We start from the raw sequence: 27,713 nt of genomic DNA, 5'->3' as shown, positions 1-27,713 counted from the left end.
AGTGAGGAGGTGCCCAAAATTTCTTTGGAAAGTCCAGGCAAGTGAATTGGGCACTATTTTCCTTGGAAATTCCATTTTCCTCATCAAGATTTAGCTGTTGCTTCTGAAGCTAATTATTCTTATTTCATTTTTCTTAAATGTTTTTTATTTATTTATTTATTTATTTATTTATTTGCAGGTCCAGACAAACTTGACTGGAAAAGAAGCCCGGGCAGGGGTTAGGATGAGCCCATGACGTGTCCCACGCCGCAGCCAATTGCGAGGCCACGAGAGGGGGAGGGCGGAAGTGACGAGACGTATCCCTCCGCGGAGCGAGAGGGTCGGTGGGGGGAGTCGGCGTCTCTCTCCCCCGCGCCAGCTCCCGTACACGGAGCCGCATTCCTTGGCCCCCCCACCCCCTCCCTCGGGGCCCCCCCGCCCCCCTCGGGAAAAAAATCCACCCCAAGTCACTGGAACCCGAGGGAGGTTTCCTTTCCCCCGCGGGGAGACGCGCTCTCCACGGTTCCCTCTCAGCCGTCTCCCCAAGCCCCCGTCCCCTCCCCTGCTCCCACCCCCTTCTCCCGGCGCCGGGTGCGAGGTCCCTTTAAGGCGACGGCGCCTTCCTCGGGTCAGACTACCGGCGGCGACGACCACGGGAGGTGAGTAAGCGAGCGGGCGAGCCTTCTTTCTCCCCACCCCCTTCTCCCGGGGGTTCCGTTATCTTTTCGCTCGGCGAGGCGCTCGGAGGCGAGACAATGAGAGGGGGATGGGGCGGGGGCGCGGGGGGTGGGGGCAGGGGCCCGGTGGCGCGCGCCCCTGCTCCCCGCGAGTGCAGCGCGGCCCGGGCGGCGGCGGCGGGCATGGGGCGCGGCTCGCGAGCGCGTGCGCCCCCGGAGCCGCGGGAGCTCGGGAGCCGCGCGACGGTCTGGGCCGGGCGGACCCTGCCTGCCTGCCTGCCTGCCTGCCCGCCCCGCCCCCCCGCCCCCCGGCGTCCTCCGCGGCGCGCGCGCGCGCACTCGCGCCCCACGGCCCCGCACACACCGACGTCCACACGCACGCCGGGCGCGAGGCGTCTCGGAAGAGTGGGCGGGCGGCGGGCGGTGGCCCGCGGGGAGGGGGAGGGGGAGGGGGCGGGGGCGGGCGGCTGCGAGTCGGCGGGCGGGGGGCGAGGCCGCGCCGAGGTGACGTCCCGGGGGGAGCGCTCGCTTCTCCCGCCGCGCCCTCCCGCCTCCCTAGGACTGGGGCGCTGTTCGGGCGCGAGGAGGAAAATGAGGGGTCGCTGTGCCGCTCCCTTGTGTTACGTAATCGCCGCTCGGTCCACTAGTACCTCCCAAGCCGTAGTGCGCTGCAGTTAGTTTACCAAGTCTCCTCCCTTGGCCCTAAAATTTCTCTGCGTTGGCGCCGTGATTTGTAAAATGGAATGGGGCGGAAAACCTTTCTTTCGGCTGATTATATCCTGCCGCGGTGGGCGCCATGTTCCTCCCGGGGACTATTTTGTCTAGATTCTCAGCACCTCCTGGGGAGGACTGATGTCGTTGATCCACCTGCCTCCCCTCCTTTCTGCCACTGACCCTGTTTTCCTCTCCCGCCAGACGCGGGATTCCTCCACGCTGTTCCTAACTGTGGACATAGCTCAGCTCACTTGTCTTGGGTCTTCTTTAGCCCAGAAAAAGAGATGGGAAGAGGCTTGGAAGTCAGTTGGCCCCATCTCCTCTCTGAGATGCACACGGGAAGACAATTTTACCATCTCAGAACCACCACCTTGTTGCGGGTTGTAGCTCAGCCTTCTACATTCTAGACACCTCCCACTGCAGTTCAAAACCCTGCAGAAATGGAGTTTTACTTTCAAAGGAGTTTCCCCATCTAGTTGGAGGGGAAAGAGCGGGGCAGAGAGGGCTGCTCCTTGGTGAACAACATTGAATTTCCAGACCATGATGTGTTGTTCTTGGGACCGGGAGTTGGACTCTGAATTCGAACTCGTTCTCTAGATCTTTAAGTTCGGGATAGCTAAAAAGTACCTTGGAGGTTGCTGAAAGTGCTGTGTTAGGGGCTTCGTCCTCAAGTCTTTTCAGGTGGGAAGGGGAGGGTGTGTGTGGTGCTATCTTCTCTAAATTTTAACCGCCACATAAAGAACTGTTGATTTAGCGTAAAAGTGCTCAAAATACAATCTTAAAACAATTTCATGGCAAATTACATCCTTGATTTCCTTCCCCTTATACTACGGTTATGACACACCGGTCACGTTGGTGATGTATCTCAAACTAAAGGAACTAAGAAGATGAAGACTCTTGGGATGAACAGGATTTTGTTCGTTTCCACCCCAACCTTGAACCAGTGATATAATCTTGGAAAAGGTGACCCACTGACCTCTGGGGATCATTCAGAGCCTTCCAGGGGACCTGAGAGGTCATAACTATTTTCAAAGTAGAAAATACTAAGACACTATTTATCTTTCTTCCAGTGACATTTGCACTGATGGTCCAAAAAGCAAAGCTGAGTAAAACTGGTGGTCCGTTAGCACAAAGCAAGGCAGTTACACGAAACACCGTGTGAAAATGGCCTTGATGAAACAGTAGAAATGATTTTTGTTAAATCTCAACCCTTGGGTACATGGTTTTTTTAAGTTTTAAGAATCTTTGATCGAATAGGAAGGATGCATAAAGTACTTTGCTGACTAAGGAGGTACGGTCCTTCTCATAAGGAAAAGCGCTTGTGAGATTGAGTTATGAGCTGCTTGTTTCATGGAACAGCATTTTCACTTGCAAGAACTGACAAACTACAGTTTTTCACACTTTAAGGTTGCGCTTATATTTTCTTGACAACGAGGCGAGCATGTTATTTTGAGGAAACAATTGACAGTATTTGTTACCAATGATAAAAATTTGAGAGTGAAAATTAGAATTTGTCAAAAGTTGACATCTCAGGTTTAACAGTTTAAATATTTTCTATATTTATATTTGTAGTGAAATATGTCAACATTTGGAGGATGGGCATCGCAGTAAATCTATATTTTCCAAGCGACCAATGCTGATATTTCACAATCATCATAAGTAAATATCCTTTCAGAATGCAAGGTACACTAGTGGATTTTAATGTAATAAAATATGAAAAGTTCATTGATAGGGATTCAGATTCCAAGATGCAACTCTTCTTTAAGAAACTACCATTTGGGGACGCCTGGGTGGCTCAGTGGTTGAGCATCTGCCTTTGGCTCAGGGCATGATCCCAGTTTAAGGATCGAGTCCCACATCGAGATCCCTGTGAGGAGCTTGCTTCTCCCTCTATGTCTCTACCTCTCTCTGTGTCTCCCATGAATAAATAAAAAAACCTTAAAAAAAAAAAAAAAGAAACTACCATTTGTCGAGTTTTAGTATTGTGTCAATATACACAGCTGTCTGAAAAGGTTTTTGAATACTTTTCCTTTTTCCTGCTGTGAGGCCAGATAGTCTACAGCAACAGACTGAATGCATAAACACTATGAGAATCCAGCTGCTTTCTATTAAGCTAGACCTTAAATTTAGGCAAAAATGTTAAAAAAAAAAAAAAAGGTTACTCTTTTTGGGAAAAATAGTAATTTTTAATTGAAAGTGTTATTTATGTCAGCTTGATGCCTCATTGTTAATTGTATTGATAAATACTTTTTTTAAAAAATTTATTTATGATAGTCACACAGAGAGAGAGAGAGAGAGAGAGGCAGAGACACAGGCAGAGGGAGAAGCAGGCTCCATGCACCGGGAGCCCGACATGGGATTCGATCCCGGGTCTCCAGGATCGCACCCTGGGCCAAAGGCAGGCGCCAAACTGCTGCGCCACCCAGGGATCTCTTGATAAATACTTTTGTTTTAGTGTCTAATATGGTAAATATCAAAAGATGTAATCCATATAAATAAAAACTCTCTGAGTTCCTCAGTAATTTTAAGAATGTAAAGGGTTCTCAAGACCAAAAAATTTGGGAATGACTTGGTGTGTCCTATGCGTCTACTTTTGAGATCATCCTAATCTGCTTCCATTTAGGAACCTCTGAAGAATTTACAAAATGTTAGTTGAAGTTAATAATGGAAGAGGCAGTGGCTTGGGGAAGAATTCTAGAGAAAAAGGTTGATTTGAATCTTGGCTCTGGATTACAGTTCTTAACTAACTATAACCTTGGTCAAGTTACTGAATCTCGCTGAGTGAAGTAAGCCAGTCGGAGAAGGACAAACATTATATGTTCTCATTCATTTGGGGAATATAAATAATAGTGAAAGGGAATATAAGGGAAGGAAGAAATGTGTGGGAAATATCAGAAAGGGAGACAGAACGTAAAGACTGCTAACTCTGGGAAACGAACTAGGGGTGTTGGAAGGGGAGGAGGGCGGGGGGTGGGAGTGAATGGGTGACGGGCACTGGGGGTTATTCTGTATGTTAGTAAATTGAACACCAATAAAAAAAAAATTACTGAATCTCTTTAAACATCCTTTTAAATCTCATTTGTAAAATGTAGTACTTATTACATACAACTGTGAGAATTCATTAAGATGATGAGTGTAAATTATATAATAATGTCTGGCAGTATCACGGTAAAATAAAATACATTCCAGGTAATGTTTCAGTCTTTATTGTACGTATATGTCTTTTTGTTGAGGGTGAGGATTGCTGATTTAAATTACAAACCCTAGAGCTAATTCGTGCCTTTGTCATATCAGTATAATAAGATTTTGATTCTTAGGCATTCTGGTTTGTAATATTAAACCCATATCCACAGAAACCCATTTTTACATGTAAGTCAGGAGGAGAAAAGGGAAACATAGGCTAACATATTACTGGTATTCAGCAAAAAATGAAATCGATGGAATAGATTTAGAATTTAGGTAACATAACAACTGTTAGTAAAGAAAAGCTTTTCTTTGGAAAGAGAATCCTGAATATTTAACTGTTTAAAAATAGGGAACTTACTTTTTATTTTAATGGTTTTTAGTAAAGAGCACATAACTTGTATCCAGGTGCTTCTTGATAGATTTGCTCTCTGGTAACATGAAAATATTTTGCATTTGGGAGTATTAGATTATTAACACTATTTAAGAACAGGTTGTGAATATTATATGTAGATTTTACAACTGTTATATTCTGTAAGGGACAAAATAGGTCACGAAAAGACTGGGAAAATAAAAGCTTCTTACAGGTGGTTTTTTTTTTTTTTTTTTTTTTTAAGTCAAAATAGAATTAACTTGAAATCAAATGCCAGTGGTTTTGAGGATTGTTTATTTTTCATGTTGGAATAAGAGTGTATTCTTAAATGTTTTCTTTGTTTTCTAAAATACTTTTCATGTTCCAATTTTTTTTTAATCTTGATTTATGGGCGGGTTGTGTACTAGTGGATTAAAAATGTTAAATTCTGAATTCTTCATTCCTGGTATTTACTTTATGTCTATGAAAGGACCAAATTAAAGAAATTCAAAGCTTCAAGAGCTAAATCTGGAGAGTTTTGGTAGAAAACATGTTTTCTATTACTATTTGAAATGAGGATAGGTAAACATTTGCTGCCATTAAGTATCTCAAATGTAGACTGACAGGTGTATCTGCTGGATTCTTTCTGTTGCTTTTAAATAACAGGTTGTTTGTAAAGATTCTCTTTATATATTGCTTTTCAATATGTAGACTTTTACTGACTAGCTAGGACCTAAGTATAGACCACCATATTTGCCAGCACTTAAGATACAACTCACTTCTCTAGGAAGGTGTATCTGGCATACCAGTATTATGGATGGAAAGATGAATGCCAAAGACTTAAAAGGCTATGGGAATTCTGATAGACCTGTGTGAGTCGCAGTGTTGAGCAAAGCCTACCAAGTACACAAAAATTGTGTTGTCAGTATAATTACTACTATAAAATATAGAAACCAGATAGGTTACCAAGATGTCAAATAATGGATTGGATTAATGGAAGATGGCAAAGTTCATCTCCTCTTAGAGTACCTCCTTGAAATCCTATATAATCCATCTTATTAGACTCATGTCTTCTAACATTATTTAGTTATCATGTACATCTTAAGAAGTGTGTATATACAGTCTATATGAAAATTGCTCCTGGAAATAAGAACAAATTAACAGAAAATTCAATCAGTGAGGCTACCAGTTTTAGTAAGTGACAAAAAGATAATGGCAGAATATGGTAATGCAAATATCACAAGCAAAATATGAATAGGTAGGTTTTACCACTTTTTTCTCTTTTTAAAAATTTCAGCTTTATTAACGTATAACTGACAAATAAAATGTAAGATATTTAAAGCGTACATTATGGTGATTTCATGTACATTGTGAAAGGATTCCCTCCATGTAGTTAATGAACACATCACCTCACATTTAATTTTTTGTGTGAGAACATTTTAGTTCTACTTTGAGCAAATTTCAAGTATATGATAGTGTTATCAATCATTGTCACCATGTTTTACATTAGATCCTCAGACCTTATTCATCTGATCTTCTCAACTTTTGGGGCACCTGAGTGGCTCAGTGGTTGGACCTCTGCCTTTGGCTTGGTTTGTGATCCTGGATCCTGGGATGGAATCCCGCATCAGGCTTCCCACAGGGAGCCTGCTTCTCCCTCTGCCTATGTCTCTGCCTTTCTGTCTATGTCTCTCATGAATAAATGGATAAAATCTTAAAAGATAAGTAACTCTCTCAGAGTCTATTTGAAAAAAAGATCTTCTCAACTTTTTATTAAGAAAATTGCATGCTTGTAAAAGTGAAAGAACACAAGAAATACTGACAATGAACCCATTACCTAGACAAAACGTTTTTTAAGTGTACTAATGTCTATGAAGAAAGCATCAAAATACGCATATGTTTGCTGAATCACTTGAAAGTCAGTCATGATGCTTCCACTAAATATTTCATGCATTTGCTAAGAATAAATATGTTCTCCTATATAACTCTAATGTAACTGTTCTTTTTAAGAAAATTTAAAAAGTAATTCCTAGCTGGTGGTGGTGGGAATCAGTGAAATAAGTGAAGGGGATTGAGAGTACACTTAACCTTGAGCACTGAATAATGTATGAAATTGTTGAATTACTATGTTGTATACCTGAAACTGACAGGATATGTGAACTATCCTGGAATTGAAATTTAAAAAATAAAAAGATTTAAAATTTTAAATTATAAAAAGTAATTCCCAAGTGTCATCTGGTATCTAATCATATATTCACATGTCCAGGTTGTTCCCAAAATGTCATAGCTTTTATATGAACCAAAATCCAATAAAGGTTCACATGTTATATTTGTTACGTCTCTTCAGTTTCTTTTAATTTAGTTTGGTCTCTGTGTGTGTGTGTGTCTGTTACAGTTTTAAAGAATATGTTACTAGTTTTATAGAATGCTCTGCATTTTGCACTTGTCTGATTATTTCTTTATAGAATGTCCCACCTTCTGAATTTATCTTGTTATTTCCTTATAGTGCTACTTATTCCTTTTTTGCTGTTTCCTGCAAACTGCAAGTTAAGCTTGATTGGATTAAGGTTAAACATTATTATTAAGGCTTGTTTGTTGTTTACAAAAGAATATACCACACACCAGTTGATGACAGGCAGAGTTTGGATTATTGGCTAATATTTTTCTATTTAATTATTTGTTTATTAAAAGTTTATTTAATTGAGGGAAAGCTTGCAGGAGTGGAGGGGAGAGGGAGAGGGACAAACAGGATCCCTGCTGAGCAGGGAGCCTGATGTGAGGCTTGATTCCAAGACCCTGGGATCCTGAGCTTATCTGACTGAGCCACTCAGGTGCCACAACATCTTTCTGTTTAAACTTAAGTACTGTCATAACCTTTGTTTTTTGATATACCAGGCTACGTCTATAACTTAAAGTTCAAACATAACAAGACTGAGAAAACGCAGAAAAAGTTTTGCTTCGTATCATTTTGGTTCACTGCCCTCTGAGAAAATGATTTGGAAGTTGGACAGGCAAGAAGGGTTGACATACTTAGCAGAAGCAACACACAGAGGGATTGTGATGGGGTCAAAACCAGAAATTTTAGGGCACCTGGGCAGCTTGGTTGAACATCTGACTCTTGGTTTCAGCTCGGGTCATGATCTCAGTCCTGGGATCCAGTGCTACATGGGGCTCTGTGCTGGGCAGGGAGTCTGCTTGAGAATCTCTCTCTCCTCCTCCCCAAATAAATCTTAAAAAATTTTTTTTTTTTTTTAGAAATGGAGATTAAATTTAGAAATTGGGAAATTCTTTTCACCAAAATTATTCAGCAGTCAATACTAACAACATATGGTTACAAGCAATACTGATAATAACCATAATCTCAGAGAATTGACATCATGATGCTCCTGTTTTATGAAGAGAAATTAGATACTTGGGCGAAAAGAAGAATGGTACAGAAGTTAGGTAAATATGAAGATAAAATCAAGTTTCACAGGTAGATGATTATAAGGTGAAACAAACCAGATGCATATAGATCTTTATAAAAATGTTTTTACTTTGTAAAATGTAACTATCTGAACAATTCATTGGAAAATTGTTCTACTCATCTTTGTTTTTGAGAATATAAATATTTTATAAAGAAATGGCAGTTGCTTATGCATAGAATGTGAGTGATGGTTTTAAAATTTTTCCCCTTCAGAGCATGGATTCAGTTTGATCACATTCTCTCAATCTTGGCACTAGTGATGTTTTAGAACAGATAAATTCCTAGCTGACCTGTGCATTATAGGAGGCTTAAGAGCACTCCTGGCCACTACCCACTAGATAAATGTCAGTAGCACCCATCCCCAACCCCCACTCGTAGTTAGGGCTACCAAAACTGTCTCTAGACATTTCCAAATGTCTTCTAAGGGGCAGATTCCCATTTTTGAGTATCACTGGGTTGGATAAAATCCACTAGCATGTGTGAAGATTCCTTAATATAATGTCCTCTGATTTGGTTTCCCTTTATGTAACCTGTGTACAGCTGTTGAACCCAAATGTCTTCTGCAGATAGGCTGCACAGCTTGGGCTGTGCCTGGTATGTGTTGGAGAATAGTGGGATATGATGAAATATTTTAGCTCTGTTGGAAATTTTATTGAAGGGAGAAATGATCTCTTCATTTATAAGTCAAAGTAGGCCTTTTGCTTTAATCACCCTCCCCCAACTCTCCAGTTTTTTATTTTTATTTTTATTTTATTATTTATTTATTATTTATTAGCTCTATAAGCTTATATGGTATGGATAGTTTTTGTTAGGAATAGTTGAGAGATTGCTATTTGCTATCTGTGAGTGATCTATGTTTATCTTAACATTCAAGAAAAGAGGATCTTTCAAAAACAGTTATTTAAAGGGGTTAAGCTAAATGCATCCTCTTTGTTAACCTTTGTCCTTAAAATTTTTAATAGTCATTTTTAAAATTTTTATTTATTTATTTGAGAGAGAGGGAGTGATTAAGAAAGAGGGCACAAGCAGGGGGAGGGGCAGAGAGAGACGCAGGAGCAGACTCCTTGCCCAGCAGGGAGCCTGTGTGGGGCTCTATCCCAGGACCCTGGGATCATGACCAGAGCCAAAGGCAGATGTTTAACCAACTGAGCCACCGAGGCCCCCCCCCTTAAAATTTTTTTTTTTTTCATTAAAGATTTTATTTATTTGAAAGAGAGATGAGCAGGAGAGGTAGAGGCAGAGAGAGAGAGAATCCCAGGCAGACTCCACATGGAGCGCAGAGCCAGATTTAGGGCCCAATCTCATGAGATCACAATCTAGTTGAAACCAAGATACTGTTAAGCATTCGTGCCACCCAGGTGCCCCATCCTTAGAATTTTTTAACTACAGTTGATCCTTGAACAGTGTGTGGGGGAATGTTAGGAATATCAACAACCTGACACCCCCCCCCCCAGTTAAAAATCTCCATATAACTTTTGACTTTCCAAAAACGTAACTGCTAATAGTGAGAATTGGGAGAGATTACTTTTTACTGTGATACACAATTTACTGGGGAGACAAACTGCTCAAGAGGTGTTTTAAGGGAGCACTGGGATACTCTTGATCTCCCTGCAATAGCAATAGGAAGTGGCTACAAAATTATTGCAGTAGTACAGTATATACTACAGTTAATTTTAAGCAGTTGTTTAATACTGCATCTTTGTTTACATTCCCTCAACTGCAAATGGCACCATATATAGTCGCTAAGTGTGTAAATTTTGATAAATTTGACCTTTTATAATAGGTTTGTGTATATTTTATGGTAGTAAATGGTAAAATAAACTAATATCAACATATATTTTATGTATTCATGATAGAGCTAACTTTTTCTTATTTTTTCAAAATTTCTAGGCTCTATAGTTCTTCAAGTTTTTTTAAAATTGTCACGAATCCAGTATATTTATTGAAAAAAAAATCTGTACAAGTGGACTTGCACAGTTCAAACTTACGTTATTCAAGGATCAACTGTATATGTAAATTCTGCCAATCGGGAAAATGACCCAGGCTGCTTCTTAGGGGAAAGGAAAGGAATTTGGGATAGGGGAATAGTGGAAGTAATAGGAAAGTTTTTGCTCAATAGCATAAGTTACAAGAATGAGAAATCTTAAGAATTTCAGGACAAAGTAGAATTTTTTTTTTTAAGATTTATTTATTCATGAGAGACACAGAGAGAAAAGAGGCAGAGACAGGCAGAGGGAGAAGCAGGCTCTCCTCACAGGGAGACTGATGCGGGGCTCGATCCTGGATCTGGCGATCCTGCCCTGAGCCAAAGGCAGACACTCAACTGCTGAGCCACCCAGGCGTCCCGAGAAAGTAGAATTTTAAGTTTCTAAGACAAATATATATTTTTAAGATTTTATTTATTCATTCATGAGAAACAGAGGCAGAGACATAGGCAGAGGGAGAAGCAGGCTCCCCAGGAGGAGCCCAATGTGGGACTCAACCCCAGGACCCCAAGGTCACGACCTGAGCCAAAGGCAGACACTCAACCACTGAGCAACCCAGGTGCCCTAAGACAAATATTCTTTGTAGATGTGGAATTTTTCTTCCATGTATCATAGGAGTGACATTGAGGATATCTGGCTAATAATCATTTGATTGATAAGGAGATAGTTTTATATTTAAAATGAGCAGAAAGGTCCCTAGCATCTAGACTGGTTTTGGAATACCATTCCCCACCAAAAGGAATCAGACTCTTTAGAGAAATGGATGATTCTAGGTCTGGGGCAGGAAATGTATGAGAAGAGCCTAGAACATCTTGTCTATCATAGCAAGGATTTTATCAGATACTACTAAAGGTTGTGTCAGAAGGACTTGGGAGCTAACTGAAGAAGTTACACTGGCAAAATAGGACACTTTTGAGTATAAGTAAAAATAACTGCAGTTGTTCAAAACACATAAATTATATTACATAAGGGTGCCTGGGTGGTTCAGTTGGTAAAGCATCCAGCTCTTGATTTTGGCTCAAGTCATGATATGAGGGTTTTGAGATTGAGCCCTGCTTAAGATTCTCTCTCCCCTCCCCCTCTGCCCCTCCTTTCTCCTCTCTCAAAAAAGAAAATATGATATCATAATGATAGTTTAACAAGTTTATTGGTCACTTTGAAATGCTATGAATTCTTTTGAAAAAGGGAAAGAAGCTAATGAGATAGAAGGAATCAAGATAGAAGGAATACCCACCACTGGGTAATCAAATAATAAGATATGTTTTGGATTATTGTTTTTTAAATTTTTAAAAAAGTAATCTCTGCGTCCAGCATGGGGCTTGAACTCAGGACCTCAAACCAAGGGTTGCATGCTCCACTGATTGAGCCAGCCAGGCACCCTTGCTTTTTGTTTTGTTTTTAATTCAGTTTAAAGATTTATTTTATTTTTAGAGAGTGTTATGGCGGGGGGGCGGGGCGCAGATGACAGAAGGAGATATATGATAGAGAATCTTAAGCTGACTCCCTGCTGAGTACAGACCTGGGGCTGGATCCCACGACCCTGTGATTATGACCTGAGCTGAAATCGAGAGTCAGACACAACCCACTGAGTGACCCAGGCACCCCTGCTTTTTGTTTCACTTCATAAGTGAAGAAGGAATGATTTAAAATGACTAGATTCAGGGGCACCTGGGTGGGTCAGTTGGTTAAGCATCTGCCTTCAGCTCAGGTCATGATCCCGGGAGTCCTGGGTTCCAGCTCCGCATCAGGCTCTCTACTCTGTGGAGAACCTGCTTCTCCCTCCACCTGCCACTCTTCCTCTTTGGGCATGTGCATGCACGCTCTCTCTTGCTCTATCAGATAAATAAAACCTTTCTTTTTTTTAAAGAATGACTAGATCCAACATTGAGCGTTGCCTCTTTTTTTTTTTTTTATTTTTTTTTATTTTTTTTTTTATTTTTTATTTTTTTTTTTTTTTGAGCGTTGCCTCTTGGTGGAAGAAAACCCCATCTTTGTGAGTAGTTTTTGGGGAAAAAAGTTCAACCTGTATTTAATCATGCCAGTAGATCCAACTGTCAGTTTCAGGATATCCAGGAGACAGAGGCATTATAGTAAATGCTATGGATATGTGGTCAACAATATCTAGGTTGTAGAAACTACAAGAGGTGAGCTGGTTCTTCAATAAATAAATTGCAGGAGAGGGGAAAAAAGATGAAGACCTATAAATTAAAGGAGACTTAAGAAACATCAAATAATCATAATATATGATTTGGATTGTGAATTAGGATTGTTTGAATTAAACAAACTTAAGTGTGGTTTTTGAGAGAATTTGAATTCAATATTGATATTAAGGGACTACCAGTTTTTAGGCATTTAATGTTATTTTTGGTTTTGTTATATAATCTTTCAGGTCTTTATCTTTTATTTTATTTATTTATTTATTTATTTTTTTTTTTTTAAAGATTTTATTTATTTATTCATGATAGTCACAGAGAGAGAGAGAGAGAGAGAGAGGCAGAGACACAGGCAGAGGGAGAAGCGGGCTCCATGCACCGGGAGCCCGACGTGGGATTCGATCCCGGGTCTCCAGGATCGCGCCCTAGGCCAAAGGCAGGCGCCAAACTGCTGCGCCACCCAGGGATCCCAGGTCTTTATCTTTTAGAGCTACATACCAAAACATTTATGAATATAATAGGGATTAGCTTCAAAATAATATGAAGGAGAGGGAGCATAGATAAAACAAGAACAATTTTGGATTGAATATTTTTGAAGCTGGGTGATGGATACATCTCTACTTTTGTATTTAAGTAGAATTTATATCATTTTTAAAATAGAAAAGAATCATGACAGTCTTGATTCAAAGATTCATACTTGTAATATGATGAAAGTTTGCGCCTTTACTTCGTTATAGTATGATTTCCCAAATTTGCTGTCCATCCCAAGTTTTCCTCTTGAATGTGGCACTGTGTTCACTGCGTGCTGGCCTTTATTTTCTGAAATTTACATTTTTACCTGGTAGTTATTTAGAAGAAATGAAAATGCCCCTAAATTGAGTAAGAATTGAATTCCAACTTGTTTGGTAAGTCTGACTGAATACACCTTAACAGCAAAATAGTAGAGAAGATATGGGAAAACATCCAGGTTTTGTTTTTTGTTTTTTTCTCTTTGTGAGAAGTTAAGTTAAAGGTTTGGTATGGAAAGAGGTTAAACATTAGTAGAATGATAGTTTAGGGAGATCCATATATTGTAGTACTGCATATTTAGTAATTCCTATCTTTGATAAAAAATAGTTGAAAGGTGGCTATATGCCATAGATCACTTGAAAGACCACAGAAAATGATGGTGTTTCTTTGTGAGCATCTTGGTAGATAGATTAAATATAGCATTTCATCATATTAATGAAGATTTCTTTTTCATAACTGGGAAACTGCAAGAAGGGTGCTAAATTTGCATTTTTCAAGTTTGTGAAGTATTTAATTTAGGTTGGTATCTATTGTGGTATGTCCCATCTTTTCAACATAGTTTTTTTTTTATTTTATTTTTTTTATCCTAAACTATAGATGCTAAAATGAATGATCACGCTCAGAGATAAGAATTTAGGTCAGAATTGAAGACTATTTGAAAAACTTGTTTTCAGTGAGATGCTGGATATAAGTAGGTGAAGTATGCTGTTAGCACCATTTTGAATCTTTTAATTTACATTGTTTGTCTTGCCACAGCATATACCTGGGGAGTTCTTTTTCTCTCTCACTTGATAAAAAGTAGTTAGGCCACAAACATTTTCCTTAGCCATCTTCTCAGATCTACCCTTGCCACTCTGTTTCTTAGAATATCTTTTTAAATAGGATTTAGCATAGTTTAACTTTGTGATCAAGTGGAAGAAACTGATTATTCTTTTTTTTTTTAAGATTTTATTTATTTATTCATGAGAGACACACACACACACACACACACAGGCAGAGACACAAGCAGAGGGAGAAGCAGGCTCCACGCAAGGAGCCCGACGTGGGACTCGATCCCAGGTCTCCAGGATCACATCCCGGGCTGCAGGCGGCACTAAACCGCTGCGCCACCAGGGCTGCCCTCTTTTTTTTTTTTTTTTTTTTTTTAAGATTTTATTGATTTATTTATTACATACACAGAGTGAGAGGCAGAGACATAGGCAGAGGGAGAAGAAGGCTTCCCACAAGAAGCCCGATGCGGGACTTGATTCCAGATCCTGGGATCAGGACCTGAGCCAAAGGCAGATGCTCAATGGCAGAGCCATCCGGGCTTCCTGAAGCTTTGATTGTTCTTATTACAATTCATTGCTTCACAAAATAAAATGTTCACTCAGTCTCTTAAAATATTATATGGAAATAGTTGAGGTAAAAGACCAGCCGTTTGGATATGCTATTAAAATATCCACAGGCATGACATTGAAAACCACAATTTGCATTCAGATAGCTCTACTTAATCTGAAGGAAAGTTCTCCACAGATTGTGCAGCATATATATATGGGGAGTTTGCTTGCAGCTGGTCAGAGTTGAAAGAAGGTGCTTGAGAACCATCTGTAGAAGTTAACATCCACAGTTCTATTCCTTCTGCTGGGTGTTTAATATTTATGCATTAGTTATCTGTTGGCTATGGGCTCTGAGAAAGTTACGCAGCAAAGAACTGGTATAAAACCAAATAGTTAAAAAAAAAAAAAGTTGTTGGGGCCCCTAGGTGGCTCAGTTGGTTAAGTGGTTAAGCACCTGCTTTCTGCTCAGGTCATGATCCCAGAGTCCCTGGACAGGACCCTATGGGGCTCCCTGCTCAACGGGGAGCCTGCTTCTCCCTCGCCTTCTGCCCCTTCCCTGTCCCCTGCTCGTGTGTGTGTGTGTGTGTGTGTGTGTGTGTGTGTGTATGGGCTCGTTCGCTTTCTCAAAAAAAATCTGAAAAAAGAAAGTGTGTATTATATGTTGGCAAATTGAATTTAAAATATTACCTTATTCAGTGAAACTAGACTGAAAATACACATGTTTGTGTTGTGCAGTCTTTGCTCAAGGAATGCCTGTGATATGGATTTGGCTTTTTAATTCAGTTTCTGGCTAGCATGATCTTACATATAGAAGTTAAGTCTGAAACTAAAAAATTTAAGTTGATACCTTACATGTTTTTTTTCCTTCTTCATATCTTCTCCCCTTTGTGATTTTGGTCTGGGAAGACAGAAATAATTAAAATAGAATATTAGAAACCAGTTAAAATCAAGTTAGGCAATTTACCTATTGAAACTGGGCACTTGGCTATAGCTAACTCACCCAGGGCATTGACCAGATAGTTTAAATTTTCAAGGGAACAACGCCATCTGTTGGGCATCTTCAGAACAAATCCTGTCAAGTTGGATCCAGCTACTTATACTTAGACTCTTTAGTTTTAGGTTGGTGGTTTTGTTTTTGGCTTAGGAGTTTGGTAAAAAAAAAAAAAGTTCTGAGATACTAAGGGCACTGTGAGAAACTTTGCATTAAAGGCTTTGTTTGAACATTGAGCAGGATGCCTGGGTGGCTCAGTGGTTGAGCTTCTTCCTTTACTGCAGAGCGTGATCCGGGGATCTGGGATTGGTCCTGCATTGGGCTCCATTCAGGGAGCCTGCTTCTCCCCCTGCCTATGTCTCTGCCTCTGCCTCTCCCTTTCCCTCTCTCTCTCTCTCATGAATAAATAAATAATTATATGAACATTGAGCAGTAATGCTTCTACAATTCCAAGACAAAGAAATTGACCTTTAGGAACACCTGAGTGGCTCAGTGGTTGAATGTCTGCCTTTGGCTCAGGGCGTGTTACCAGTCCCAGGATTGAGTCCCACATTGGGCTCCTTGGGAGGAGCCTGCTTCTCCCTCTGCCTGTGTCTCTGCCTCTTTGTGTGTCTCTGATGAATTAAAAAAAAAACAAACAAAACAAAACAAGAAAGAAATTGACCTTTAGTCTACTAGTACTGGAGGGACAGAATAGCAAGCAATATCTCTTTGTGTTGCAAAGCTGTGGGCTTTATATTTATAAGAAGCAAATAGTTTAGGCAAGTGCTTTCAAATTAAAGGCTGACTCCAAAATCATGGTGAGGTAAAAGTTTACAATTTAGAGGGGAAAAGAACTACCACCCACTTTCTGAATTCAGGCAATCCAGAATTTGATTGCAGCATTACCTTTTCAAAAGAGCAGCTAACAAGCTTAAGTTTATAAACTGTGACTAGACTGTGACCCTTCCTTCCTTCCTTCCTTCCTTCCTTCCTTCCTTCCTTCCTTCCTTCCTTCCTTCCTTCCTTCCTTCCTTCCTTCCTTCTTAAAGATTTTCTTTCTAAGTCATCTCTATACCCAGAACGGGACTCAAACTTACAACCCCTGAGATCAGGAACCCCAAAACATACATTTTAATTGAAGACCCTGCTCTTGCATGATCTGCCTCACCCTAATCACAGCCCTAGGTGTTACAGATTGAACTTTTATACTCCTACTAATTATGGAATAATTTGCTGTGGGCTTTTTCATAATAGTTTTTTTTTTTTCCAAGAATAAAAATAATTTTGGATCCTTCTAAATGTTGGGAAGGGGAGGTTAGGGGAAATGGTAGAGGGAGTACAAGGGATGGGTTAACTGATAAATTCAAGAATATGATTCCATTTTTTGTATAAAATATTTCTCTTATTCTGAGGTCAGTATCTTAATTTTGTCTTTTTTCCTTATAGCATGGCGGACACCGACCTCTTTATGGAATGTGAGGAGGAGGAGCTGGAGCCATGGCAGAAAATCAGTGATGTCATTGAGGATTCTGTCGTTGAAGATTATAATTCAGTGGATAAAACTACTACAGGTAACAAAAACTCTTGATCTTAGATTATTACTTAAATTTGGTTCAATTGAATGGCGTTTTTGTTAAAGTGTGAGGTGTGGGAAGGACTTTAAGAATCCAGGGATGCCTCATTGTGGCACTGGTGCTTTTTTTTTTTCCAGTGCTCTAGTCTGTAAAAATGCCTACATGAAGCTAGAAACACTATAGTTAATTCATTTAAAACCTTGAGAGTTGAATTGAATTAACCAATGCTTATCAAATATTTAGCAATCCTCTTACCAAATAAGGAATGAATGAAAATGCAAAGTAGTGGTGTGTATCAGTGTTTATTTATGTACCCAGTCAAAAACAGGATCCCATAGTAATTTTTTTCTTCTTTGTTTGTTTTACTTGACCTTGATTTCCTTTGTTAGTGAGCAGAATTTGCTTTGTGTCTGCCTTCATGGAAAGTTTACAAACTTAGGCTTGTTAGCTGCTCTTTCAAAAAGGTGATGTTGCAAGGTCAAATTCTAGATTGTCCTGAATTCAGAAAGTTGGGTGTTAGTTCTTTCCCCCCCTAAATTGTATCCGTTGCTCTCATTTTTATCTTCCCTGCCTTGAGACCTGAAGATGGCATTGGTTTAGGCTGAAACAGGACACAGTTTCAGGATCTTGTGGACATCTTACTATGTATGCATGGTTATGAATACCAATAGTGGTGATAATAAACCTCTGAGTCCTAGAGGTTTGCTTGTGTTTTATAAGCAAAACCTTAAAATACTGGTTCAGTGAGCTTGTGATCTAAATTAACCAGGCAATGTGAGATGAAGGAGTTATTGTGTCTAATTGGTGGAGTGAGGGACAAGTAGGAGGAGAAATCAGATGCACAGTTGTATTTGCAAAGAAAGCAGGAAACTTTTTGGTTATAGAGACCCCCACAACAAGATGAAAAGGGATTAGAACAGTATCCTTTAGTGTCATCTGTCCCTGTCTCCGAGTGACTGTGCCTCCCCTTCCCCACAGTTTCTGTGAGCCAGCAGCCAGTCTCGGCTCCAGTGCCCATCGCTGCCCATGCTTCTGTTGCTGGGCACCTCTCTACATCCACCACCGTTAGTAGCAGCGGGGCACAGAACAGCGACAGTACAAAGAAGACTCTTGTCACACTAATTGCCAACAACAATGGTAAGTGGGATTATCTGGGAAACTCTTCCTGGGCCAGAGGGTGAGAGAATTAAAGAGGTCTTAGGAACAGGTGTACTGGTTTAGTTTTAGGTGCTGATGTGGTTCTACTAGTTGGAGTGAATTTAGTAATGATTCTGTGATATAGAAGTGGTTCAGGAGCGGTGCTGTTCCTTCTGAGTCAGTGCTGAATTGATTCTGGTGTTTCAAGTCCCAGGGTAGCAGTAGGAGAGACAATGTAAACCCCAAATTCCTAACTATTAAAGAGATCTGGGGTTTTGTTTGTTTGATTGTTATTTTTTTTAAAGTAGAAGAGCCCTATTAGTTTGCTAAGAATTCTCCCAGGGCAGCTTTGTTCTGAATTTTTTCTGGCAGATTCATTTGGTTATTGGTTCCTGGGTATGGAAAATAGGATAGGGTTGTTGTCTATTTGAAGGAAATGGTGAAAGAGTAGTGTTTTTAGTGTATTTATTGACCAGAGAAGCTATACAGTATTGGTTTCTATTTATTGGCAAGTTCGGTCTGAGATTCATCACTGGAATAAGCACTTTGTAGAATCATTGCATTGCTGCAAAGGACTTTTAATTATTTTTTAAAAATAAAATAGCTTTATTAATGAGAATAATGTGTATTATAGAAAAAGTAAACTAATAAAAAGGAAGGAAAAAATTTAATTGTAATCTTGCTACCTGGAGATAACTATTGGTAACTTTTATTTTGTATATATATGTACTTTGATATACTTCTGCATGCTATAAATAATGATATACTTTTTTACAAAAATGGATCATACAGACTCTATACTACTCTGTCTCCTTTTTCCCCTTAATATGTAATGAATAGGGATCCCTGGGTGGCGCAGCGGTTTGGCGCCTGCCTTTGGCCCAGGGCGCGATCCTGGAGACCCGGGATCGAATCCCACATCGGGCTCCCGGTGCATGGAGCCTGCTTCTCCCTCTGCCTGTGTCTCTGCCTCTCTCTCTCTCTGTGACTATCATGAATAAATAAATAAAATCTTTAAAAAAAAAAAAAAATATGTAATGAATATGTTCTCAGTTTAACAAATGTATGTCTGTAACATTGTTGATGAATAACTGCACAGTTGACCCTTCAACAGCATGAGGGTCAGGGGTGCTAACTAGCTGCACATTTGAAAATCTACATATGACTTGACTCCCCAGAAACTTAACTACAGATAGACTTCTGTTGATAACAGTTGATTAGCGCATATTTTAGATGTAATGTGTATTATACTGTATTCTTACAATAAAGTCAGCTATAGAAAAATATTATTTAGAAAATCATGAAAAGTGAAATAACACAGTACTGTACTATGTTTATTGAAAAAAGATCCATGTACAGGTGGACCTGTGCAGTTAAAACCTGAGTTGTTCAGGGTCAACTGTATTTCTTGTTGTTTGGTTAACTGTTATTAACAATAGGTATAAAGGCTGCTTTATATCTATGCTGCTACTTTAAAGATCTGTTGTGAGCATTTCTGTATCTTTTGTCACATACTTAGTTCTAAGAATATATTTATAAATTTTAAATTGCTGGATCAAAGGTCATCACAGTTTTTAGGATTTTGATATTTTTCCTGGGTTGACAATCTAGAAATATTACATCAGTTTATATTTCTATTAGAAGTGCATATGGTGGTCTTATTTTTGGCTGTAACCGTTTACTCCTCTATTGTTAGATATTTCTTATAGTCCCTATTTTTTGTGATTACAGTGTTTGGTGAACATGCTCAGGCATTACATCTGTGCCCACTGTGTAAGCATATCTTCAATAGAAAATGAGATTGTTTAGGTCAGACATTTAAAATTGGATAGACAGTGTCAAATTGTCTTAATAGATTGTTCTGAGTAAATGCCCACCAATAGCTGTTTCCCCATATTGCTACTGACCTCACGTACTATTGAACTTAAATCTAATTTCTGTAGGTATTATTTCAGTTTTTGGTTACTGACAATAATGATTTTTATCACATGAAACATCCTTAGATTTTTTTTTTAAACTTATAAATAGGGGCCCATATATATATATAAAGATGAGGAACCACTATCCAGAGGATTCTCTCATTTTACAGATGTGGAAACCAAGTCTTAGAGTCTAAATAATGTGCTTAAGGTCAAATAGTTGGTAAGTGACTAAACTGGATTTGAATTGTCTAGATTTCAAAGTTTATATCCTTTGTGCTGTATTATAATGCTTTCTTATATATATATATATTTTAAGATTGTATTTATTTGAGAGAGATAGAGAACATGAGCAAGGGGAGGGGCAAAGGAAGAGGAGAGAGGGACAAGCAGACTCCCTGCTAAAGTGAGGAGCCTGATGCCTGATATGGGGAATGATCCAAGGACCCAGAGACCATGACCTGAGGTGAAGTCAGGCACTTCACGGACTGAGCCACCCAGGAACCCCTGTGTATTTCTTTTAAAAGAATCTGTCAGAGTGCTGTTAGCAACCATATAGCTAAATTTTTCTTTGATCCTGGGATATTCCAAGACATGCTGACATGACCTAGTCTTCTTGGTTCCTTGAATGGACCCTTGATTTCTGAGCCCACCTAGAGCTGTATACAAAGTTTTAAAAAATACACATATATAAATTGATTTTATTTATGTCAGATACTTCTAGTATTCAAAATGTTAACCCATGCTAATGGAAAAAAAAATGAGTATAGACTGATAATGGCAGTTACATGTGTCATGTGTATCCTTCCAAAAAATTTTTATGCATAGATAAGCATGCATTAATAGATCCAATTTGTCAAGCCACCTCCCTTTTTGCACAAAACAGACAATTCTATAACATTTTTTTATCTTATATTCTTGAAATACCAATATAGGTTTAAGGATGAGACTTCAGAATAAATTTTTTTTTTTTGTAAATTTTTATTTATTTATGATAGAGAGAGAGAGAGAGAGAGAGAGAGGCAGAGACACAGGGAGAGGGAGAAACAGGCTCCATGCACCGGGAGCCCGACGTGGGATTCAATCCCGGGTCTCCAGGATCGCGCCCTGGGCCAAAGGCAGGCGCTAAACCGCTGCGCCACCCAGGGATCCCGAGACTTCAGAATAGAGTGAATTTAAAATGTTTCATCTGGGGACACCTGGGTGGCTCAGATGGTGATCCCGGACTTCCAGGATCAAGTCCCACATCGGGCTCCCTGCATGGAGCCTGCTTCTCCCTCTGCCTGTGTCTCTGCCTCTTGCTCTCAGTGTCTCTCATGAATAAATAAATAAATCTTTAAAAAAAATAAAAATAAAAAAATTAATAAAATGTTTCATCTTCAGGGCATATGGGTGGTACAGTCAGTTAAGTGGCCAACTCTTGGTATCAGTTCACATCATGATCTCAGTCCTGGGTTTGAGCATCAGACTCCGTGTTCAGCAGGGAGTCTGCTTCAGGATTCTCTCCCTCTCTAAAATAAATAAATTAATTATAAAAAAAATAACAAAAAGACCATCTAGTTTCTTAAATAGGCAAAAGATCTACAGAGACATTTCTCCAAAGAGAATAAATGGCCTGTAAGCACATGAAAAGATTCTAAACATCATTAATCATTAAGGAAATGAACATCATAAGCACAATGAGGTACTACTTCATACCCACTAGGATGGCTGTAGTCAAAAAGATGGACAAATAATAAGTGCTGATGAGAATGTGGAGAAATTGGGACTCTCATATATTGCTGGTGAGAATGTAAAAATGGTGTGGCTACTTTAGAAAATAGTTTGACAGTTTCTCAAAACATAGTTATCATGATGCAGCAGTTCTCCTAGCTATATACTTAAAACATGGAAACTGTTCACACAAAATGTCCTGCTCAAATGTTCATAGCATTATTCATTATAGCCCCAAAATGGAAATCTATAATATAACCTAAGCTATTGAATGGATAAACAAAAGGTGATACTGCATGATGGAATATTATTAGCCCATAAAAAGGAAGGAAATACTGATAATATGATATAATATTAATAACCTTGAAAACATAGTGTTGGGTAGCCTGGGTGGCTCAGCGGTTTAGCGCCGCCTTCAGCCCAGGGCATGATCCTGGAGACCCAGGATCAAGTCCCACGTCGGGCTCCCTGCATGGAGCCTGTTTCTCCCTCTGCCTCTCTCTCTCATTCTCTCTCTCTGTGTGTCTCTCATGAAGAAATAAATAAAAATTAAAAAAAGAAAAGAAAAAAAGAAAACATAGTGTTAAAAGTCAGGCACAAAGGCAACATATAGTATGACTCCACTTATATAAAATGTCCAAAATAGGCAAATCTCTAGTGACAGAAAATAGATTTTTGGTTGCCAGGGCTAGGGGAGAAGAGAATGGGGAATAACTGCTACTTGGTGTAAGATTTCTTCTTGGGAATGATGGACATGTTCTGGAATTAAATAGAACTGATAGTTGCACAAACCTTGTGACTATATTAAAAACCTCCAAATTGTATACCTTAGATGAGTAATGTGTATGGTATGCAGATGATACCTCAGTAAAGCTCTTTTTTAAAGAAAGTGTTAGGAATAAAATTTTGGAATGCTTTTACAATTCTTTTTGTTGTTCTTCAGTATCTACTAGCATTTAGAAATTACTTATATAGTTCTGACTGATGATACATTTGGTTTGATTATTATGTAGTAAAACAAACTACTGCTTAATTCTGAGCTATGAATGAATTTAATGTTATAGACTTCTTACTCGATAAGTTATGTTTTTCAACTCCTGTTCAGCTCATTTTGACTCCATTTAGCCCTCTTATCTCTGGGTTTTAAGGCTATGTGAGTAAACCTGGCAGAGTAAAAGAATACATCAAGACCTTCAGATTTGTAAAACAGAACATATTGTGAGAGAAACTGCTGAATCTCTTCCCCTTATTTAATTGGGAACCATTAATGGGGAGCCACGGTTTATGGCTGTGGTACCTAGTTTATTTGAGTGCACTCTTTGAGTCTGGGACTGGTTGGTTAATTCTTTTATAGGCTTTTAAGCCTAAGGATTTTGATAGCCTCTTTCATCCCCTGGAAAGAGAACTTTGTAAAACCCATGAATTGTCAGAATTTCTTTAAGGAAAGATTTAATAAGAATGTAGAAATCATTTAAAATAATTTATTAGAGGGACGCCTGGATGGCTCAGCAGTTGAGCTCTGCCTACGGCTCAGGGCGTGATCCTGGAGTTCAGGGATTGAGCCCCACATCAGGCTTCCTGAGGGGAGCCTGCTTCTCCCTTTCCCTTTGCCTGGTGTCTCTGCCTCTCTCTGTGTCTCTCATGAAATAAGTAAATAAAAATTTTTTAAAATTTTTATTAGAATTATTAGAATTCATTGGGGTTATTAAAAGATTCATAGAATGTGGGTGGGTGGTACAGAAAAAAAACAAAATTGGCCATAGTTAATAATTGTTGAAGCTGGATGATGGGTATGTGGGGTTTCATTATGGTGTGCTATTTTTATGTGTATTTGAACTTCTCCATAATAGAACATTTAACATAGTAAATTGCCAGTATAATTAGCATAGATTGAATTTGGAATTTTTTATCTGTCAGCTGGTCAGCTGGCCTCTTAACTGAGGTCTAGTCCACTGATGGGCACTCAATTTCTATAAAAAAGTGGGACAAACCATTGTTGGCTCATTAATAGCCACCTATATACCGACTCTAGTGGTCTAGCTTTGTAGCTAACTGCAGTGACTCCATCTGTCAAAGTAGGACATACAGTTCATAGGAACCCATCCCATTCTGGCTATTGGAAGTAAAAAGTTGAGGCAGTATCTTACTTGAATCTCTGATTTAAGTATATTGACGCTCAAGTTTTCTGTCTAGTCTTAGAGTATTCTCTGTAGATTAGGAAACTTGGTATTTTTAACTTTTTTAGCCAAATGTAAATAGACTTTAAAACATTTATAAAATTACTTTTCTCGGGATCCCTGGGTGGCGCAGCGGTTTGGCGCCTGCCTTTGGCCCAGGGCGCGATCCTGGAGACCCGGGATCGAATCCCACATCGGGCTTCCGGTGCATGGAGCCTGCTTCTCCCTCTGCCTATGTCTCTGCCTCTCTCTCTCTCTCTCTCTCTGTGACTATCATAAGTAAATTAAAAATAAATAAATAAATAAAATAAAATTACTTTTCTCACAATGAAAAGAACCTAAAATGGTTCAACAATAGCCGATTTATTAATATTTATATATGAATGAGCCATTGTCTTCTGAAGTCATACCATTTTTTACTGGATATTGGTTAGTTTTTGACCAAGTCTTTTCTTTATCAGTTCTGATATCAAAAAGGAGAAAAGATAGCCTGTGAATCTCCATGTTACCATACCTATAAAAAGCAGCAGTTTAGAGAATCTGTTGGATTTCTGAGCTTTGCCTCACTAGGCAGAGGTACCATTCTTTAGATTCTGTGTACTTGCTGAATTAATGTTTGTCATTGAATATGCCTCTTTTGAAAAGATTAAAGTGGATTAGCTAACAGATTACATTCTGACAAAATAAGTTTTATCTAGTTAAAATGTGGAAAAAGAAATGTTACTTTTTTTTGCTAATTTGGCGTGGAAAGATTATGTCAAACCATATATTAATATTGTCAGAGTCAAAATGGTAGTTCTATAAAAACCTTACTACATTAAGACATCGCTAATTAAGATTAATATATGGGGGAGATGTTAGTGAACCTCCCCTATCTACAGTTTTTCTGTTAGTTGTCAATTTGGGTGAAGCTTAAATTTTTGGTGAGTTTGGTGACGATAAAGCTGAGGTGAGTGTGACAGTCTTGGATATTTTTATATCTGAGACACCATTTCTTATCTGAAACCATAACGTTTCTTATAAAATGGGGGTTTGTTTTCTCTTAATTTTTTTTTCTTTCTTCCTTTTACCCTTCAGCCGGCAATTCTTTGGTCCAACAAGGTGGACAGCCGCTCATCCTAACCCAGAATCCAACCCCAGGTTTGGGCACAATGGTTACTCAACCAGTGTTGAGGCCTGTCCAGGTCATGCAGAATGCCAATCATGTGACTAGTTCTCCTGTGGCATCACAACCAATATTCATCACTACACAGGTGAGTAGGACTCTGAATTCTGGGGTTGGGTAGGGAAGGAGAGAAATACTGTGAACTTTTGGAGGCTCTAACTTAGAGTCATTAGCATCATTAGAAATGGTTCTAAGTCCTGTCTTTTGACCTGGCTTTCTTATTTGCTGTATATAATTTGATACCAACTTTTATAGAAAGCCCAACATAACACAGCTGGGTAATTTCCTCTTCCTGTCTTTAAAGGGCTATTAAGTAATTTGAGATCTGGACAGAAATTAGTGGGAAAGCTTAAATTAGGAAGCCTTAACATTTGGCCATTAACACTTTCTGCCCTTTGCTTGGGCTGTTTTTCTTAAAATGGGATGATTTAGTTGACTCTTGAAATCTGTGTGTGAAATTGGTAAAGTGTGGGGAGAACTTTGGAAGAGGAGGAGGAAGATGACTTATTTGACATGTAAAGTGAATGGAAGTTGAAAGCCTAATGCCGAATATGGAACATAAAGGCAAGTGCTTCTCAGCCTGTGGCTTCCTGAGTTATAAAACTCTTCTCCTAAAAATTTGCCAGAGGTTTATGGCCTTTGAAGTGGACTTTGGGAACAATTTCTTAACAATTGTTTTGTGTCGAATCATTCCAGTGAATACTCTTAGTGTCCACCACCACCCCCCCCCCCCCGCCCCGCCTTCTATGCTTTTATCTGTTTGGGGCCAGTTTGTGGATGAGGTATTTTTTAAGCTGAGGTTCTTTTAAGATGGAGTAGGTTTACATTTTTGTTCATATGTACTAAAGCTTATTCTTCAGTTTTGATATTTTGTCACTCAAAAGTTTGCCGAAATTCTTAGAGCTTTTAAATGACTGAGATGGAGAAATCTATCTCTAAAAAAAGAACCACTAGGTAAGAGTGTGAGTTTTTTTGGATGTAGTTCTAATTGCAATCTCTGCTAGTGTTAACTGACCTCCATGTTAAAGATCATTTTGCTTTTTAATGCAGGGATTTCCTGTAAGAAATGTCCGGCCTGTACAAAATGCAATGAATCAGGTTGGGATTGTGCTGAACGTACAACAAGGCCAAACGGTTAGACCAATAACACTAGTCCCAGGTAAGGAAAAATGTCTACCATTCAAAATAAACTGGCATCTAGAAGATTTGTTTTTCATGTCTCAAAATATTCTTGGCCATTTAAAAAGTGTGTTTAAGAAAAATCTAAAAATGTAAAAATCATATTGATTTAAGCCCAATTTATTTATTTATTTATTTTTTTAAATTTTTATTTATTTATGATAGTCACAGAGAGAGAAATAGAGAGAGGCAGAGACATAGGCAGAGGGAGAAGCAGGCTCCATGCACAGGGGGCCCGATGTGGGATTCGATCCCGGGTCTCCAGGATCGCGCCCTGGGCCAAAGGCAGGCGCCAAACCGCTGTGCCACCCAGGGATCCCTTTAAGCCCAATTTAAAAAAAAAACTGTTTCTAACCTTTGGCCAGGGTGGTGGTTTTATTTATTTTTAACTTTTTACCACCCTTCAAACAGGGTTTATATAGTCATTTTTCTGCTTCTGGTGTTTTTTTTTTTTTTTTTTTTTTTTTTTTTTTAATTTTTTTATTTATTTATGATAGTCACAGAGAGAGAAAGAGAGAGAGGCAGAGACACAGGCAGAGGGAGAAGCAGGCTCCATGCACCGGAAGCCCGATGTGGATTCGATCCCGGGTCTCCAGGATCGCGCCCTGGGCCAAAGGCAGGCACCAAACCGCTGCGCCACCCAGGGATCCCATGCTTCTGGTGTTTTAGTCCACTATTAAGTTTGTTATCCTGAAGGAATATTAATGCAAACTCCCAAATTCCTTATTTCTTATGTCTGCTCACTTACACTGTGGGATTATAAAATTTATTTTGCTTTATTTATTTATTTATTTTAAAGATTTTATTTATTCATTCATGAGAGAGAGAGAGAGGCAGAGGGAGAAGCAGGCTCCATGCAGGGAGCCTGATGTGGGACTTGATCCCAGGACTCTAGGATCCAGCCCTGGACAAAGGCAGGGGCTAAACCGCTGAGCTACCCGATGGCTCAAAAATACAAAAAATGTATTTTTCTTTAATTTTACAGCATAGATTTTGGATATAAATTAAAAGACTTACCCTTTGATGATAAATTTGCCAATGATTAGTTTTTTTTTTTTTTTTTAAGATTTTATTTATTTATTCATGATAGTCACAGAGAGAGAGAGAGAGAGAGGCAGAGACACAGGCAGAGGGAGAAGCGGGCTCCATGCAGGGAGCCCGATGTGGGATTCGATCCCGGGTCTCCAGGATCGCGCCCTGGGCCAAAGGCAGGCGCCAAACCGCTGCGCCACCCAGGGATCCCTGTTTTTTTTTTTTAA

General features: G+C 39.2%; 1 protein-coding gene across 5 annotated transcripts in view; it reads left to right on the top strand.

Annotated features, from left to right (window-relative positions):
• Window positions 1-311: 311 nt before the first annotated feature.
• POGZ (pogo transposable element derived with ZNF domain) overlaps window positions 312-27,713 on the top strand; it is a 47,813-nt gene continuing 20,411 nt past the window's right edge. For 2 of the 5 annotated variants that reach the window (XM_025453008.3, XM_025453007.3), the window contains exons 1-4: window positions 319-638; window positions 17,037-17,161; window positions 25,188-25,363; window positions 26,326-26,434. In XM_025453008.3, the coding sequence (XP_025308793.1) occupies window positions 17,038-17,161; window positions 25,188-25,363; window positions 26,326-26,434 (409 nt within the window). In that variant the 5' untranslated portion in view covers window positions 319-638; window position 17,037. Of the gene's footprint in view, window positions 639-2,942; window positions 3,054-17,036; window positions 17,162-18,142; window positions 18,302-25,187; window positions 25,364-26,325; window positions 26,435-27,713 lie in introns of all 5 variants that reach the window. The other 3 variants (XM_035700956.2, XM_025453006.3, XM_025453005.3) reach the window with 3 other exon arrangements.

The sequence above is a fragment of the Canis lupus genome, chromosome 17 (assembly GCF_003254725.2).
Source record: "Canis lupus dingo isolate Sandy chromosome 17, ASM325472v2, whole genome shotgun sequence".
NCBI lineage: Eukaryota > Metazoa > Chordata > Mammalia > Carnivora > Canidae > Canis > Canis lupus.
This window is presented reverse-complemented; position numbering and strand designations above follow the sequence as displayed.